At 49.5% G+C, this 16,516-nt stretch overlaps 5 protein-coding genes across 5 annotated transcripts; 3 read left to right on the forward strand and 2 right to left on the reverse strand.

Moving 5' to 3' along the window:
- Positions 1-103: 103 nt before the first annotated feature.
- M437DRAFT_81484 (uncharacterized protein) lies at positions 104-1,125 on the forward strand (the record flags this gene model as incomplete). Its single annotated transcript, XM_041027563.1, has 2 exons — positions 104-723; positions 777-1,125. 2 exons carry the CDS (start codon positions 104-106, stop codon positions 1,123-1,125), a joined length of 969 nt encoding a protein of 322 aa, XP_040882651.1.
- Positions 1,126-1,139: 14 nt separating this feature from the next.
- Positions 1,140-2,778, reverse strand: M437DRAFT_72524 (uncharacterized protein; the record flags this gene model as incomplete). Its single annotated transcript, XM_041025871.1, has 4 exons — positions 1,140-1,223; positions 1,275-1,687; positions 1,742-1,954; positions 2,004-2,778. 4 exons carry the CDS (start codon positions 2,776-2,778, stop codon positions 1,140-1,142), a joined length of 1,485 nt encoding a protein of 494 aa, XP_040882652.1.
- Positions 2,779-3,970: 1,192 nt separating this feature from the next.
- Positions 3,971-6,099, forward strand: M437DRAFT_72525 (actin-like ATPase domain-containing protein; the record flags this gene model as incomplete). Its single annotated transcript, XM_041025872.1, has 5 exons — positions 3,971-4,095; positions 4,145-4,195; positions 4,266-4,868; positions 4,925-5,699; positions 5,767-6,099. 5 exons carry the CDS (start codon positions 3,971-3,973, stop codon positions 6,097-6,099), a joined length of 1,887 nt encoding a protein of 628 aa, XP_040882653.1.
- A 378-nt stretch (positions 6,100-6,477) lies between these two features.
- M437DRAFT_40669 (pre-mRNA-processing-splicing factor 8) lies at positions 6,478-13,886 on the reverse strand (the record flags this gene model as incomplete). Its single annotated transcript, XM_041020229.1, has 3 exons — positions 6,478-8,740; positions 8,792-8,925; positions 9,192-13,886. 3 exons carry the CDS (start codon positions 13,884-13,886, stop codon positions 6,478-6,480), a joined length of 7,092 nt encoding a protein of 2,363 aa, XP_040882654.1.
- A 464-nt stretch (positions 13,887-14,350) lies between these two features.
- On the forward strand, positions 14,351-15,099 carry M437DRAFT_63186 (ribosomal protein L34e; the record flags this gene model as incomplete). The annotated part of the gene is made up of 4 exons (XM_041024208.1): positions 14,351-14,374; positions 14,432-14,445; positions 14,608-14,731; positions 14,920-15,099. 4 exons carry the CDS (start codon positions 14,351-14,353, stop codon positions 15,097-15,099), a joined length of 342 nt encoding a protein of 113 aa, XP_040882655.1.
- Between the last annotated feature and the right edge of the window lie 1,417 nt (positions 15,100-16,516).

Raw genomic sequence — 16,516 nt, forward strand, 5'->3', positions numbered from 1 at the left:
TCTGCCGCAACAGGAAGCACGACTTGGTACCTGATTCTTTGTCCGCAACAATCCATCGCTTTCCTTTTCCATAGCAGCATTCTCTTTTGCAATAACAAGCCAGATGTCGCGTTCGATAAAATCATCGCACTCGCGTACTACAACCAACTCATCATCCCAGTACAGCGCAAGTCTTTCTTCAAGCAAGCCTCCTTCAGCACACAGTCATGGCAGTGCGACAGGATCGATGTCAACAATTACCAGCGAGCCTTTCATCCATGCAGACGTTCTAGACACAACCATCGAGTGGATTCCCTCTTACTACCTCAATGACTCTGAACACCATGGATCGACTATTCGAGCACCTCGCCGCCCTGCGCTTGTTCCCCCTACGCCAACTTCCTCCATGTTCTCTTCCAAGACCAATCTGTTGCCTCAGGGATTGATGCACTTGATTCGCACATCGAAAATCGAGCAGTCTTTGAAGGACATGTTGTTGGCTATGGTCAGAATGATTGTCCACATATCTCACCAGCTTTTCCCATCTTCACACATCCTTCGTGGCGATGTTGCACGCGATATTGAAAACATTGCGCACGACATATGCGACTTCCTGGACATGGTGTTGGAAAAGCTGGAGCAAAGGTTCGATGCTGCGAGCTCGGCCAAAGACCAGCTGTCACGTTATCAGATGCCAACCGAGATTGCTCTTGAGGAAGTCACCAGATGGATTGACATCATTGAGTGAGCAGTCTTTCTAGCTGTCAATGAAGATATGAGACTGAAACACAACACAGTGGACTACACAAACCGAATCATGTCGAGGCCAAGGTCTTTCGTCGCATGGCTACCCTCTACGATGACTTTGTCTATCTGCCGTTTCTCGAACTTCATCGTCAAGAGCCAGAACACAACATGTATCTTCTCCTGGATACCTTCCTTGACGCTATCTTCGTTCGTCTACATGCCATCGTAGCCGACGCTGCCACAGCTGACGAGCTTGTGCACGAAGTCGAGAAAACCCTGGACGCTGCTGCCATGGCACATGCAGACAGAATACCCAAGCGTCATATGCCTTCTCAGTCCATGCCTGTCGTTCACAGTCCCAGGATATTGGGCATGCGCCAGAGGGAGAACACCTTGTGATGTCGAGATTATCTTCAATCCATCAAATCATCGTCATCGTCAGAGTCTTCTTCAACACAAAGGACTTTGGCTTTGACAAGTACATTCTCCACTTCCATCTGTTCAGGGTCAGTCAACCATATCTCTGTAACACGGTAAGGATGTCTTACATCTTCACCTCTTTCCCCTCCCTGCTTAATCAAAGCCGGAAACACGACACATCTGACATCCCTTGCGATACCATCGCTTTCCTGATCGTCCATCAAATTCTCCATCGTGGTGTTCTCAAACTCAATGGCGTCTTGGTCAATAGCTTGCGGCAGAAAACACCGATATGTAGCTCGCTGACTTCCCAACACCTGGGAGAGCGAGACAGCATGCTCGACCAAAGTGCCTAGACTTTGTTTATGCTCCTCCAAAATGGTCAAGCCCGTCAATGATGACATCGTTGTGCAAATTTGCTCTGCCATCTGTGCCTGCGCTTTCGTCTGTGAAATCTGACAGCGCTTCTTGAGATCGTTGTCACTTTTCCGCAAGAATTCATATGTCATTGCTCGCCACTCGTTAAAGGATGTTGTCAAAGCTGGAGGATAGTCAGCAAATGAGAGTAAACATCAAGTCGAACAAAGAAACGTACATTCCATTTCCCAAGCAGCTGAGTCCAAACCCTTCAATTCATCCGGTATTCCAAAGAAATATGTGTCAAAGATTGGCATGAGTAGATACAGCACAGTAGCTTGGAAGGTGAAGATCTTTATGCTTGTGTCGAAAGTGGCATAAAGTCTTCGTAGCAACTTTGCTTCCTGTAGAGCTGCTATCTTTTCGAATCTGCAAAGCATCCTGTGTGGGTCTGAAATATGTCAGCGCACGTTAGGAGTGATTGTGTTAAGGACACATACCAATCTTGATCTTCCGGAAACTATTGGCACACCAATTTTGGACGAGATGGTTGAGTTTGTTCGTCATATCGAGGATCTCTTGATCACTGACATTATCATGCTGTCCCGATCGAGCAGCAATATCTGTCTTCAATTCCAGCAGTTGTTGTTGCAACGCTGTTACTTGATTACTCGCTGTCTGAGCTCTCTCTTCCGAGACTCTGATCTTTTCATCTGCAGTTTTAACGCTGTCTTCCACGGCTCGAGCTCTCTCGACACTTGCTTCAGCCATGCGCAATCTCGAAGCTAGAATATCGCGTTCGTTGGCCACTGCCGCAATTCTTCGCTCATACTCTGCCTTTTGGATTTTGTCTCTTCGAGCAAGCTTGTCTGCCAATCTGTCGACTTTTGTCTGCAAGCCAGACGTCTGCATGTGTAGAGAAGCTTGCAGCTCTGTGCCTTCTTCCAAACGTCTAGACAAAGCCGTCAGTATCTCTTCGTCCTCTTTGCATTGACGACGCAAAGTTTCAATTTCCTGCCGTAGTTGTGCGTTGCGGTTGATTTCGCGCTCCAGTTTGGCTGAAAGAGTGGAGGAGTTTGGCATTGAAGATAGAGATAAAGTCCTGCGGTCTTGTGGCATCCATGTCTTTTCGCCATGATGTGAAGCTGGTCGTGGTGATGTTGGTGATTTTGAATTTAGTTGGATGTACTCCTGAATTGGACATGCCTGGGCCAATTGTTCGAAGCGGCCGACAAGATTGGAGACTCGCTTTTTTGTTGTTTCTGGTCGAGCCATGTTTTCAGGTTCAGAGTCCTTGCGCCGAATGGTCGTCGAGGTTCCACGAATTCAAGACTCAAGCGAGGAAGGCGGTTCACATATATCGGAGGTAAATCAAAGGCAGTGGTTGATTACACAAGGCAAAGCTTACATTAGATCTACCGAACAACTAGCCCTTACCTTGAACAACGATCGACCACCCGCTCTACCGCTCGTTCATCATCAGTCTAGCGAAAGGCGAACCAAGAATACTTTGATATGCTATTTGCAAATACCAAGCCTCGGAAGGGTAGCACATGGTGAGGCAAGTTTCAGGCCTGAGTCGAGGTCGCAAGCTGAAACTTGGAAGCTTTTGCTCTGTAAACTCTCTAGTCGCGTGGCTGACTCTATTTCTGCTTGGCATGCTCTAGACAATCTGACCTGAACAATCTGTAGTACAAGCGAACAAGGGTGATGTTGCCTCTCTGCTGCCACAATTTATTGGTAGAGAAGACAGCCAAGGATGATGATGATGCTGTCGACAGAGACGAGCCCGAAGGCGCGGCTCTCCAGAAGACCACAATGGGAGATGATCTACAACAAATTGTCCGAGACAAGCCAGGGTGACTGCGGGCATGTGGGGGCATTCCCCGGTCGGGACGTAGTCGTATCTGACCAGCTCTCTCACACTTGCTGGGCACTCTTTGTAACAAGACCATCTGCATCCCTTGAGTTTCGGACTCGGACAAGGGGGAAAAGTGCGTCTCTGATCAGCCTCAACATCGCTGGTCGCTGCTGCTTCGAGATGAGAGACACTTGAACAGTGCGTGTTTCCAGACTCTGGCGTACCCCTCTCGTGTTTTCAGCTGGCTGCCGAGTCGGGCTTGTCTGATGCACGCACTGCTCCGAGCTGTCATGGAGCCACTCTTTGGCTGCTTACATTGGGCTGGCTGCAGTCTGTCACTCCTTCTTTCCTCGTGGGTCTTTCTTGAGTTAAGGTTGATCCGAGGTTTCCCTTTCTTCTCCGGCAGTGCTTGTCATAATACCAACTTTCTTTCCACCTTGTCTGCCGTCTCTTCTGCTGATCTCAGCTCTTTGCTAACTTGTCCGATTGCTTTTCGTCTTTCCATTGCTTTCTCCGCTGCCATCTGGTATATACCTAGTCTGTGACTAACCTGCGTTGGTGACGCTCGCTCCTTTCCTCGACATATCGCAAGAGTATCTTCTGTCAATGGCTGGTCCCAACGTCAGCTTTGCAGCCCCGACGCCGGTCGTCAATGGCGATAGCAATGGATATCATCAAGTTACTTCAGACAGAATCATCGTTGGAGTCGACTTCGGCACTACGTATTCTGGGTGTGTTGTACATCGTCTACAGAAGAGCCATGGCTAACAAGCCCCACAGTGTAGCAGCAGCATACAGTGCAACCCCAGACGACATCGAGATTATCAAGACGTAAGCAAGAACAGTTTTGCCCTTTTTGCAAAGGCAGTCAAAATTGACCCGAGGCTGACGAGAAAGAAAGATGGCCAGGAGGCAACGGCATAACCTCCGACAAAGTCCCTACCGAAATCGCCTACGAGACGACCGAACTGCCCGCAGTCACCAACAACACAATCACACCCGAGCAAGGCGGCGGTGCCCGATCTACCGTCCAGAGGATAAAATGGGGCTTCCAATTCAAGCCAGAAGAACCACGTTTACGATGCATAAAGCTGTTCCTGGACAGAAACCAAAAGTTGCCGCATTTTGTGAGCCCTTTGGATACGGCTGCGCATTTGAGGAGCTGTGATCGCACGGTCATGGATGCTGTCAGCGATTACTTAGGGCAGATATATACGCATACCATGGAGACGTTGAACAGACGTTATGGCGAAAGTTTCATGGCCATGACAAAGGTGGAATTTGTCCTTACTGTTCCAGCTGTCTGGTCAGACTCTGCAAAGAATGCGACCTTGCAAGCGGCAGAAAAGGCAGGCATGGGCAAGAAGCATGAGTTGAGGTTGATCAGTGAGCCTGAAGCTGCCATGCTGCACGCACTCAAAACAGTACAACCGCATAATCTCAAGGTCGGAGACAACTTTGTCATCTGCGATGCAGGGGGTGGTACCGTAGATTTGATCGCCTAGTTCGTCATCAGCTACGTCTTTGAGGATGAAGAAAAATGCTAACAATCACATCTAGCAAAATTACTCAACTATCTCCGCTCAGAGTCGAAGAGAGCGCAGTAGGAACAGGCGGACTCTGCGGCTCAGCATTCCTCAACTACCGCTTCGAAGAACACGTCAAAGAAAGACTCGGCACAGAACGCTACACCCACATGCGCAACAAGAAGCCCAAAACCTGGATGATGGGCTTGAAATACTTTGAAGAATTCGTCAAACGCAACTACAACGAAGAGGAAAATCAAGAAGTCAATGTGCCTTTTCCTGGTCTTCCTGATGACGAAGAGGCAGGGATTGACAGTGGATTCATGGTCATGAGTTCGCAGCAAGTCAAGGCTATTTTTGACCCTGTCATTGATGAAGTGTTGAAGTTGTTGGATGGGCAGGTCGATGCTATTCGCAATAAAGGCGATACCGTGTCCGGAATTATCCTTGTGGGTGGATTTGGACAGAGTAATCACCTTTACAATAGGTTGAAGTCGCATTTCAACACCGCAACGTCTCCTGCAGTTGCTGAGAAGGACGAGCATCAGGTGCAGGTGCAGGTGCAACAACACGAATACCCACCTGTGGAAGTGATTCAACCACTATATGCATGGACAGCTGTGGTCAGAGGTGCAGTAATCAGAGGTTTGGATGACAGTATGGTATCTTCTCGCCGCAGCAGATTACACTACGGAACCTCCTACGCCACAGTCTTTGATGAGACAAAACACGACATAGCAGATCGCTACTGGTCACCCCTGTGGGAGCGCTGGATGGTATCCGATCGCATGCAATGGCACATCGCAAAAGTCAGTACCCTCCCCTCCCCTTCCCTCTTCAAAAAAGCCACCCAAAAACTAACCACCTCCCTCACAGAACACCGCCATCTCCCCCGAAACACCCATCTCCTTCCACTACACTCGCAATTTCATGCCCCACCAATCCCTAATCGTAACCGACGAACTAATAGCCTGCGGTTCCGACCTTGCACCTTCCTCACGCACAAAAACGCTTTCTACAGTTTGTACTCTACGCACAGATTTAGGAGCTGTGCCGCAAGAATTGTTTACTAGACTCAAAACGAGTAAGGGAAATGAGTTTTTGAATCTGGACTTTGAGTTGGTCATGAGGATTCAGAGTGCGGATTTGGTGTTTGAGTTGAGAGTTGGTGGAGTTGGGTATGGGGTTGTGCAGGCCGAGTTTCATTGATGTTGGAAGGGGAAGGGATGGGATAGAGTAAAGGAGGGGGGGATAAAGAGTATAGATGATAATGTTTGAATGTCAAGTTTTCTTTATGTGCATATTTGCCGCTTCGTACGTTGCTTAAGTCTGCCTTTTCAAGCTCAAAGTAGAGAAGTCGCGAGCTGTCAGGTTGCGCCTGCTGCTTTCGACATGAACACATCACGAAACTCAGTGCTTTGGTTTGTTTGATTTCATCTTGATCGCTCCTTCTCATTGAAGTTCTAGAATACAATTTTCTGCTCTTTCGTCTTTCATGACTAATATAGACTCATTTACAATGTTGACAGAACGCCATGCTTGATTCTCGTCCCTAAAAAACTCCCAAACCAATCCCCATCACCCTTTCTATGCCAAGTTATCAGACCTATCAACCCACACATCTTCCAGCTCGGCAAAGTTCTGGAAGTGGACAGGTCTATGCACACCATCGTAGAATCTCTTGGGCACACCGACATCCACATAGATGCGTCCCTTTTCCTTGTCGCCAAAGCCTGAACCCATGAACGACCAGTTCCATCTCTCGTCGTCAGGGACGAAGAACATTCCTCTGATACGATCGGAGAGCAGAAGCTGGGACTTCTCGCCGAAGCCGGCGCCAGGGTTGAAGCCGGAGGGTTGGTCGGATGACATGTCCTTGTTTTCGGCACCCCATGTGTAGCCAGAGGGAGTGAGAGACCAGGCTGACAGGGAGACGGAACCAGGGGTGAATGAGACTGTCATAGTGACGGTCTTTTTGTCCCAAGAGTCGTGCTGGTTCATCAGGCGGGCGTGCTGAGTAACATCCTGTGCCGTCATGTAGTTTGTCTCGTTGCCTGCGCTTGTGTGAATCCATCCAAGAGGCTCAAGAGAGTTGAGAAGGTCGTTCTCAGGCAAGTTGCGAGGAAGCTGAATGTCGCGAGTGTTACCAACTTGAGGTACCATGACGATAGCCTTGACTTCCTTAATCTGCTTGTTGTCTGGTGGTGATGAACCATACAGGTAACCAGCAACCTGGACACGGAGATCGGCAATGGTGATGAAGCGCTTGAGAATGTTCTTGGGCATGATGTAGGTGAAGTGCTCCTCATCATCACGAATGTCCTCGGAAGAGATGTAGATGTTGTTGGCGCGAGTACGAAGGTTCGACGTGGCAATCGCACGTGTCCTCCACTCAGTCTTTGAGGCGAATGTCTGCTGCTCGAATTGAGATGTAGTGGTGACAACAATGTCTTCACCATTCACGTTCTGAGTCTTTGTGGTAACAGCAGTGAGCTGAGCTTGCTCCTCCTGCTGCTTCTCAATCTCGGCAGCCTGTTGTCTCTGCATACTAGGTGCGCTGATTTCCATACCCAGAATGATATCTCTGACTTCGCTCTGAGTCAGAGAAGAGACGTTGACATTGTTCTTCTTTCCGTAGTCGTTCAAGATCAGATCACGCAGCTGCGTTTCAACCTTGATCCAGTCATCGTCAGACAATGTCGGCCAGATATGGTGCTCTTGAGTGATGACAGTCTTGTCAGGACGAAGCAACAACTTGGTCTTATCTTGGTTGACGTGCAGAGCACGCAAAATCAAGATGAGACGCGAGAAGGCAGTGTAGGATGAGATGGACTTGAGCCATTCATCGTACAAGTTGAAGAGTACCATTTGAGGCTCAGTGGCACGCAAGATCATGTCTCCAAGCTTCTCGACCTTCATGGCAGCCTGGAAAGGCAGTTGCAGCTCTGAAGCACGAATGGAGATGTTGGGGAAGTCAAGCAAGTGGACCTCGAGAGGATCAAGCAGACCCTTTCTGGTGACAATCAGTTGCTTGGGTTGTTCTTCAACAGGCAACGAGCGAATGAGAGCTGCAACTTCTTCTGCCGTCTTCCATTTCGCCAATTGACCAAGACGCTTCTGACCTGCCCATACACTGGTGTGGATGATCTTCAAAAAGAGCTGACCAGTTCTGGGGTTGAAGATGAAGATCGCACCATTGATGGGCTTGGTGGTCAAGTTACCTTCGAAGGTCTTGTGAATGGTGACACGGTAGACGTTTGTGTCATCAATGAAGAGCTGAATCTGGTTGCTGAACAGTTCAGAGTAGTTCTGAGAGTTGAGGAACTCTTGGTTACTCTCAGAAGCATACAGCTGCAATCCCTTGCGAATACGCTCACGAAGAACGTAAAGGGCAGGGTTAGCCTTCATGACCTTAGCCATAGCCTGCTGAACAAGCTGCTTAAGACCAGGGAAGTACTGTCCGTAAGCAGAATATAGGTTGTAAGCAAGATCAATACCAATCATCAAGCCGGTAGCAGATGGGTAGATACTCATGCTGTCCGAAGTGTAGTCGAGGTACTTGGCACGAACGTAACGCTCAATGTCGTGAGAATCGTAATCACCATAGCGAAGTTGAACATCGACCCAGAACTTGTTGGTAGTAGTCTGTCCCATATTGTCCTTGGTGTCGTACAGCAAGCTGGGTGTGCTGACACTCCACTTGTGACTGGCGAATAGAAGAATATCGGCACAAGACGAGTTCATCTTGTAACTCTTTCTGGGATGGATGGTCTCCTTTTGGACAGTCTCAATACCAAGAGCCTCAAGTTCCTGGTCAAAGACTTGACACAGATCCATGACAACGGATTCGCTACGAAAAAGTCAGCCAATGTTATAAAGTGCGAAAAAAATACAAACTTACTGAATCTTCTGCCACAAATGGGCACGGAAGATCTGAATCAGCGAGATCTTGAGGGTGGGAATCTTGCCGTGCAAGAAAATACCGGTCAAATCGAGTTGAACCTGGAAACCGACATAGACGTTGGCACGATTGATCTGTGAACACAAAAGTTAGCAAGGTTCATGACAAAACTGAAATAGTAGAGTATCTCCCAAAGCACGAGTTGACGGCAAGCCTCTATCAAAATGCACGGTGTTATCCCATCGTGGTGCGTATCCACTGAGAGCGCAAAAAAGTGTGCTCTCAGTGGAAGCGGCATCTTCAGATAAAAGATTGTGCATTTTGATAGAGGGCTCAAAGGCATAGCGCACTGCGGGGACAGTATGTATGGAGATAGGATAGGGGCAGGGGCAGTACTTACTGTCGGTGACCACCACAAGGTGAAGCGACGGTTGGGGATTTGGTTCAAACCCGATCTTTGAGCGTTCGTTAATTTCTTGAACTTCATACTCTCCTCGAAACCACTCGCGCGTTCCCAGAACAATCCCTCCCATGAAGGGAAGGCGGTTGCCTTGAATAGAGTATGCTCAAGAATGGTCTCGACACCACCAAGAGCTTGGATGACGTCGGTACGGTAGGCGTTGAGGTTCCACAGCTTACCATCGTGGCGCTGCGATGTCCACCAGAAGGGATTGCTCTTCATCTGCTGGTAAATCTTGAACTCAGTGCGAGCTCTGAAACCCTTGTCGAAACTGAGTGTGCTTCTGTCCTTCTGGAAGAGTGTGTTGATACGAGGAAGACCACGGTCCCAGCTGTCTTCGAGATCTTCCAGAGTCAAACGGCGGTTCTGTTGCTGAGCCTCAAGACGCTTCTGCGAGTACTCGGTCCAGACACGCTGCGAGTCAACGAACTCGGCCTCCCAAGGAATGATGTATCTGAAAATGTTGGGGATCAAAGTCTCTTCGTCATGAGACATACCAGCACGGTAGTGAGTGACACCAGTATCTGTCTGCTTTGACCAGCGCTTGTCACTTGCGGGAATCAGGATGTGACTACCCGAAATCATACCCAAACCACCAAGTTCTTTAGGGGTATAGAACACAGCAGGTGGGAATCTTGAAGGCATCTTTGAATTCAGGCCGATTTTGACACGAGTCTGAATCTTGGTTTCGCATTTGACAATGGTATCAAGCAGATTGACGGTGCTGACAGCAGCTTCACGGTAGTATGTGAAGAGTGCAATCAAAGCAGTGTTCCACTTGTTCGCAATCTTCGTGAATGTAGTAGATCCAGAAGACATCAGGATCTGACGAATGCGGTTGTTGAATTTGGCGATATCCTCTTCGGTGACCTGCAAGAATGCGTGGGCTGTTCTCTCCTTGGTAGAGTTGTCCACGAGAGACCAGACACTGTCCTTGGTTGGGAACTCATCATTCTGGTTGCGAATCTTGGGCAGGATACGAACTTCGAAACCGCACATGGAGAAGAGAAGGTTAGGGTTGTCTCTGCTGTAGACAGAGGCAAAAGTGTCATCCCACTCGATGGTGGTCACTGATCTAGGCAGGCGGTTCTTCATGTCCCAGAAGACGGCTCTTCCCAGGTTGACATCGTGACGCATCAATCTCATACGAGAATCACGAGGCCAGCACTTCTTGTTCTTGTAACCAATGACGTTCTCGAAGTTCGGGTCAGGCTGCTCAGTCAAGAAACGCTGGATCAGGTCGCGGGACTCATCTGCAGTGAAGCGGAAGAAGACCCAAATTCTGTCAACATATCTTGTGTAGAGACGAATAGGATGTCTAGTCTCGGCAGCACGATCTCTGAATTGTAAAAAGTCGTTTGGTGCATTGGGAGGACCAGCGATCTCACTGGCACGTTGTAGACCAAGCAACAGCAGGTCGATGACCAAACCGTAGTACTGGAAGACGAAAGCTGAGAATTGAAGACCACGAATCATACCATAGCTGTTGGTGTGGTTCATGTCCTTGTAGTTTAGCTGGACGTTGTTCTTGGATGAGATGTAATCTGCCAAGTTGTGATCCATGATCAAACGAAGCAGGCGGTTGAGCAAGGTCAAATCGATCTTCTCGTAGACCTTGGACAGCTGAGTTTCGATCATGACGTTGCATTCTCCATCGGCAGTCTCCCAGACCTTGTCCAGGTTGTTGATACCTTGAGCCCACTTGTAGGTGAGAAGAGGAGGCACCTCAGAGTCCGAAGGCTTGATCCAAGCAGGGAAGAGATGTCTCTGATCTGCTTGGTACCAGAGGTACTGGTCGAGATAGGCATCTGTGATCTTCTCGATAGGCTCAATGTCGTAGACTGGGTTAATAGTCGAGTAGTTGTCATTCATGTCAATACCGACTTCCTTGAATGCACGCTGGGTGAGCAAGAAACGCTTGATACGTGCAAGAGTGGTTCCTGGTGAATCATAAGCCTGTTCGATCAAGGCCAGTTCCTCACGCTGGCTCTGGTTGAGACGTCCCTTGACCGAGTATGCTTCGCGCAGACGCTCAAGAGCAAGAATGAGAATCTTGGTGTCGTGCTTGTACGAAACACTGGGGAAGGGGATAGGCTGGAATTTTCTCGATTCAAGCCAGTGAACGGTGGTAGTGTAAATGGCGACAGCTTCTTCAGACGAGACGTAAGGACCATCCTTCATGTAGTTGTGCTGGCGTTCCTGCTCAGCCTTCAACCAAAGACGAGTCAAACGACCAAGGTTCTTCTTAGCGACAGTCTTGTCCACAGTAGCACCTCTTCGGATACGCTCACGGTTGTAGTGGGCGACAGAGATCCACCAATCAGCCTTGCTCTTGACGTAACGAAGGATAATGTTCTCAATAGGTGCAGGAAGACCAGGCACCTTCCAGGGGATGTTGGACTTCCAGCATCTCCAAGCCTCTGACAGATGTGAGAGAACAAGGTTGACCTTGTTTTGCTTGATGCCCTCAGGCATCATGTCCATTAAATCAGCCATGACTGAGGCACGCAGCTCAAGATCGAAGTGAGACTCGACTCTCTGCTTGGTGACTGTCTTGGCAACGCCCTTGCTGTGACGACCTTCGAATTGTCTCGAAAGAAGGTTACCCAACCAGCGCTCAAGAAGGGGAATGATACCTCTCATGAAGAAGAGCCAGACTCTCCATGCAGGAGCCCAGAAACCACAACCAGGACCTTTACCAACAGGGCCGGAGTTGAATCTATAGTAGATCAAGTGCTTCAAGTCCTTGCATGTACGGATCTGGTGCATGAGCTTGTACTTGTAACGGTACATACCAGTAAGCTGGCCAACGTGGTTGAAGGCATACAAGATACCATCGGCAAGCTGGAAAGCATCAATGTTACCCAGTCTGTACTGTACCTGAGCATCGACAATAAGCTTGGTCAAACGAAGAATTTCACGCATCAAGTGGAAAGCGTTACCGAAGCGCGACTTCTTGCGCTCCTTGGTAGTCAAAGTCTTGATAGGCTTCAAGTTGAAGTTGTAATCAAGATGTAGGTAAGTCAAGTTCTTGCGGTGAATCAACAGGTTGAGCATGTTGAAGCCCTGTCTGCAGACTTGAAGACCCGCCTCAACCCAATCAATGGTGGTCTGCTGGAAGAACTTTGTCTGCTTGAGAGTGCTCATCAAATTTTGTCTGTTTTGTGCCTTTGGTGGCTTCTTGTGCAACTCATTGAGAACGTAACTTTTAAGCAGCTTCTGGTAGGAGACTCGGACCTTGACGGGCTGACCGCCAGGAACGTGTTCGAGGTACCACTGCTTGACGAGTGGGACGTCTTCGGCACGAACCATCCTGCCTGAGCGGCGGTCGAAGGGGTAAGGTGCCCACCACAGCTGAATGGCCGCTGCAGTCTCGTCGTTGTAGAGATCTTCATCGGACAAGAAAGGCTCAATCTCACCAGGCATCTCAAACTCGTCATCTTCGTTGTTGCCAGGGCCAAAGATCTCGTCCTCATGGCTTACGGTCAAGTTCTTGGGAGCGACGGCTCTCGAAGAGATGGGGTTGATGACAGGGTCGAAGTAGAATGCAGGAAGACTGGGATCCGTCGTCCTTTGGTAAACAGTCTGAGGGTGAGAGTATGTGCTAAGCTTGACGCTGCGAGGAAGAGAGTTGTAAAGGAAAGGGAAGTCGACGCGGTATTCAGTCTTGATGGGAGCACGGAAAATGATGCGATCAATAGCGTTAAACTCGCCAAAGTCCTCGTCATTCGGGTCGATATCTTTGTATAGGGGCTCGAAACGAGGACCACCAGGGATGGCAACGTTGAGAGCCTTTGCAGTCTGGAAACTGGGCAGGTCGAACAGATGGAAGTAATTCTTATCAACCAAATCGCTGAGAAGAGGGGTGCTCATACGGTGAAGAGCAGCCATTTGCGGTAATGAAAGGTTCCATTTCTTGTATCCAGGTCCATTGACATGTGACGTGTCCAGCAGGGGGCGAGCATCGTAGAACCACTCATAGATGGCTGCATCATCGTCCTCGTCCAGTTCCAGCTGAATAGGCTCAAGCGGTTCGACGTCCTCGATGTTCTCAGACCATGAGAGTGGCGGTTCTTCATCGTCAAAGGGAGGGAAGCGCATACGCTTGAAGTGTCTTCTGTCACTCTTTTCTCTTCTCATTGCGACCCACATGGAAGCCCATTGCGCATGGAAGACTGGCTCAATGACACGAGGGATCTCGTTGACCAATGTCAAGCATCCGTTGACGTGGTACAGAACCTTGACCTCGCGAACACTCTCCCACGGCATAGGCATGTTCTCCAGAAGCTTCAAGACAGCGTGCGGCATGAACTTCAAGGCACCCAGATAACTTCTCTTGTCCGAACTGAACTTCTTCTGCGAAACATCACCAATGTCCTTCACAATCTTTCGCAAATGCTCGGGCGGCATGTCAGCCTTCTGTGTTTCAACAAATCCTCCACGTCTCTTCTCTCCGAAACGTTGTCTCTGCATGCGCAACCATTTCTGCTTCTTGTCGGCGAACTTGGCAATCTGAGGGTCGGCTTGAGGTTTGTATCCTGGCGGAGGAGGGGCAAGAGCGCCGGGAGGAGCAGCTCCAGGTGGTGGCGGGGGAGGAGCGTCCCAACCTGGAGGAGGTGGCGGTGGTGCAGACATGATGGTAATGCGATGTGTCCGTCGGCGAAGAGGTAGATGGTCGCAGCGATGGGGATGGTGATTTAATCACGGCAGCTGATGCTGCTTCCCCAACCGCGATGTCTGTAAGATCGCGTCCTCAAGGAGTAGAATCCGTAGTAGGGCGAATGAATGTGCGCGCAGTGACACGTCGATATAAGAGCTCCTCTCGTGTCAATCAGTCGCGCAGTGATGCCGATGGCTTCGAACTGCTTGAGTCTGTAAAAGTCGTGGCGACCGTCGACTTGGCGCGATGAAGCTGGAGATGCGTCCAAGGAAAGCACGATCAAGCCTTGGCGTACCTGCCAGTTTTGCGGCAGAACCACGGAGAGAAGGCGCGAAGCCGAGCGCACCCTCCACTCTGGATTTTTGCTCTGGCTCGACGATTGAACGATTTCGCGAGCGACGACAATTCATCACCCAGCGACACACCCAACACCGTCAAGATGCCCTCCAACAGACTCACCTACGTACGTTCTACAGACATGCTGTCTACTGCAATTTTGAAATACTGACTTTCTTCGCAGCGCCGCAGGCAACCGTAAGTCAACACCGCAATTTTGCACACAAACTACACGAGACGCTTTCGCACCGAACAACAACGCAAAACATCTCTCTCCGATCGCTCATTACCTTTCGAAATTCGCACAACCGTACAATTATTCTGGCAGGAAACAGTCGCGCTGACATGAGCTGCTTCCAGCTACAACACCAGATCCAACAAGGTCAGAGTCATCAAGACTCCCGGTGGCGAGCTCCGTTACCTTCACATCAAGAAGAAGGGCACCGCTCCCAAGTGCGGTGACTGTGGTGTCAAGCTTGCAGGCGTAAGTCGATCTTCAATCGTCCAAGAGATTCTCGAACATACCTTCCTTCGACCTACGTACCTACCTGGACCACTCTCCGACATGCCGACTTGAACATCTTCGACCATTCACTGACTTCCGCATCCATCTCGACGAATCTCTTGGACAAGTCTCCAACCATACACCAAACTAACCTGGTTCCTCTTCAGGTTCCCGCCCTCCGTCCCCGCGAGTACGCTACCATCTCTCGCCCCAAGAAGACCGTCCAGCGCGCCTACGGTGGTTCCCGCTGCGCCAACTGCGTCAAGGACCGCGTCGTCCGCGCCTTCTTGATCGAGGAGCAGAAGATCGTCAAGAAGGTCCTCAAGGAGAACTCGGCCCGCCGCTAAACGATTCCCCCCTTGTTCTTTTTGAAATGAAAAATCTTTTCTTCGGTTGAATGCTGGCGCAAAGTCTCGATGGAATCAAAGACGAGTTTGTGACTTGAGAAAAGGCAAAAATGCATGTGGAGATTTTAAAAGGGCTCGGCGTCTAAGTCTACGCTTTCTTGCTCTGGCCTAGAGCCCATCGATATCATCTGTCGTAGGGCTCTAAGGGACGGTCGGAGGGCACAGAAAAGGTCATGTTAGCATGCGATGAATCAAAAACTCGTTCAAATCGATTGGCCAGCCCAACAACCATCGCAGTCACCGCATGTGATCATCCCGAATTGTCAAATGACCAGAATAGAGTAATGCGGAGTACAACAGCACTCGAAGGCTCCGATATCGATCTGAATAGGTCTAGACTTCAAGCATCAAGGTTGTCTGTTTCAGCAGTTGCTCTTGCTATGCACGTTTGCATGAGAATAACACATGAACAAAAACAGCCCAGCCGCCAAAGTACAGAGAATTACAGGCTCCAGATTATCTTTAGACTCCAGCTCTGCTCAGCCATAACATTGGCACACTGGAGGCACATGTGGTTCGAGCGCAGGTAGGTGGCTCACTGAAACAAGACCCGAGCTTCGGGAACAGGGTGTCACCAACCACCAACATTTTCACCACATCGCAGGGAGAATGTGATTCAAATATCAAGAAAGGGTACCGGAGAAGTTTGCGACAGAGAAGGCAGTGATGAGTTTAGCGACCATGCATATATGCAGAGTCGGCTGCAGTTCTGATAGGTCAACGTTGCTTCTATCGTGTATCGGGGGTCAACTTGGAAGACGACTCCGCTTAACGAAGGCATGTAGACATAAAATGTTGCTTGGTCGCACATAAAATCGAGGAGTTGTCCTTTGTTGAATAGAGAAAAGCAAGTCTTTTGTGTTATTATTCGCAAAATACAGAAATTTTCCATGTGATATCCCAGAGGTGGGCAAGAGAGAGAGAGAGAGGTCGTCGCTTGAGCTTCCAGCAAAAAGAAGGAGCGGAGGAGTGACGTTTCATTGCCGGCGCGAGCGTGTCGCAGGCTCGCAGCTCGCACTGCATCCTGGTTTGACTTCCAACTTTTTTGATTCTCTGCGCGTCTTGTGTCTTGCACGCTGGCCCCCTTTACTGTGTCTCTCCTTCTCACTCGGGGCTGCCGCATCGTTCTTTTCCTCAATCGTGACGACAGTGCCGTTCGGTGTGCAAGATCCCGGACTCTGGTGCATGGCTTAGCCGATTTGCTGTGCATGCGCTTTGCATTCGTTGTCTGTCAACCAATCCTGACCACCGCGGCCACCTTCTATTGTTAAGTGACCGTGGGCCGCGCGTGTAACCGACGACTATAATCGCTGTCGTAGGACATTTTCGTTCGGTCCAGCTTTAACTTGATCGCGAC

Source organism: Aureobasidium melanogenum (genome assembly GCF_000721775.1).
Source record: "Aureobasidium melanogenum CBS 110374 unplaced genomic scaffold scaffold_3, whole genome shotgun sequence".
NCBI classification, from domain to species: Eukaryota; Fungi; Ascomycota; class Dothideomycetes; order Dothideales; family Saccotheciaceae; genus Aureobasidium; species Aureobasidium melanogenum.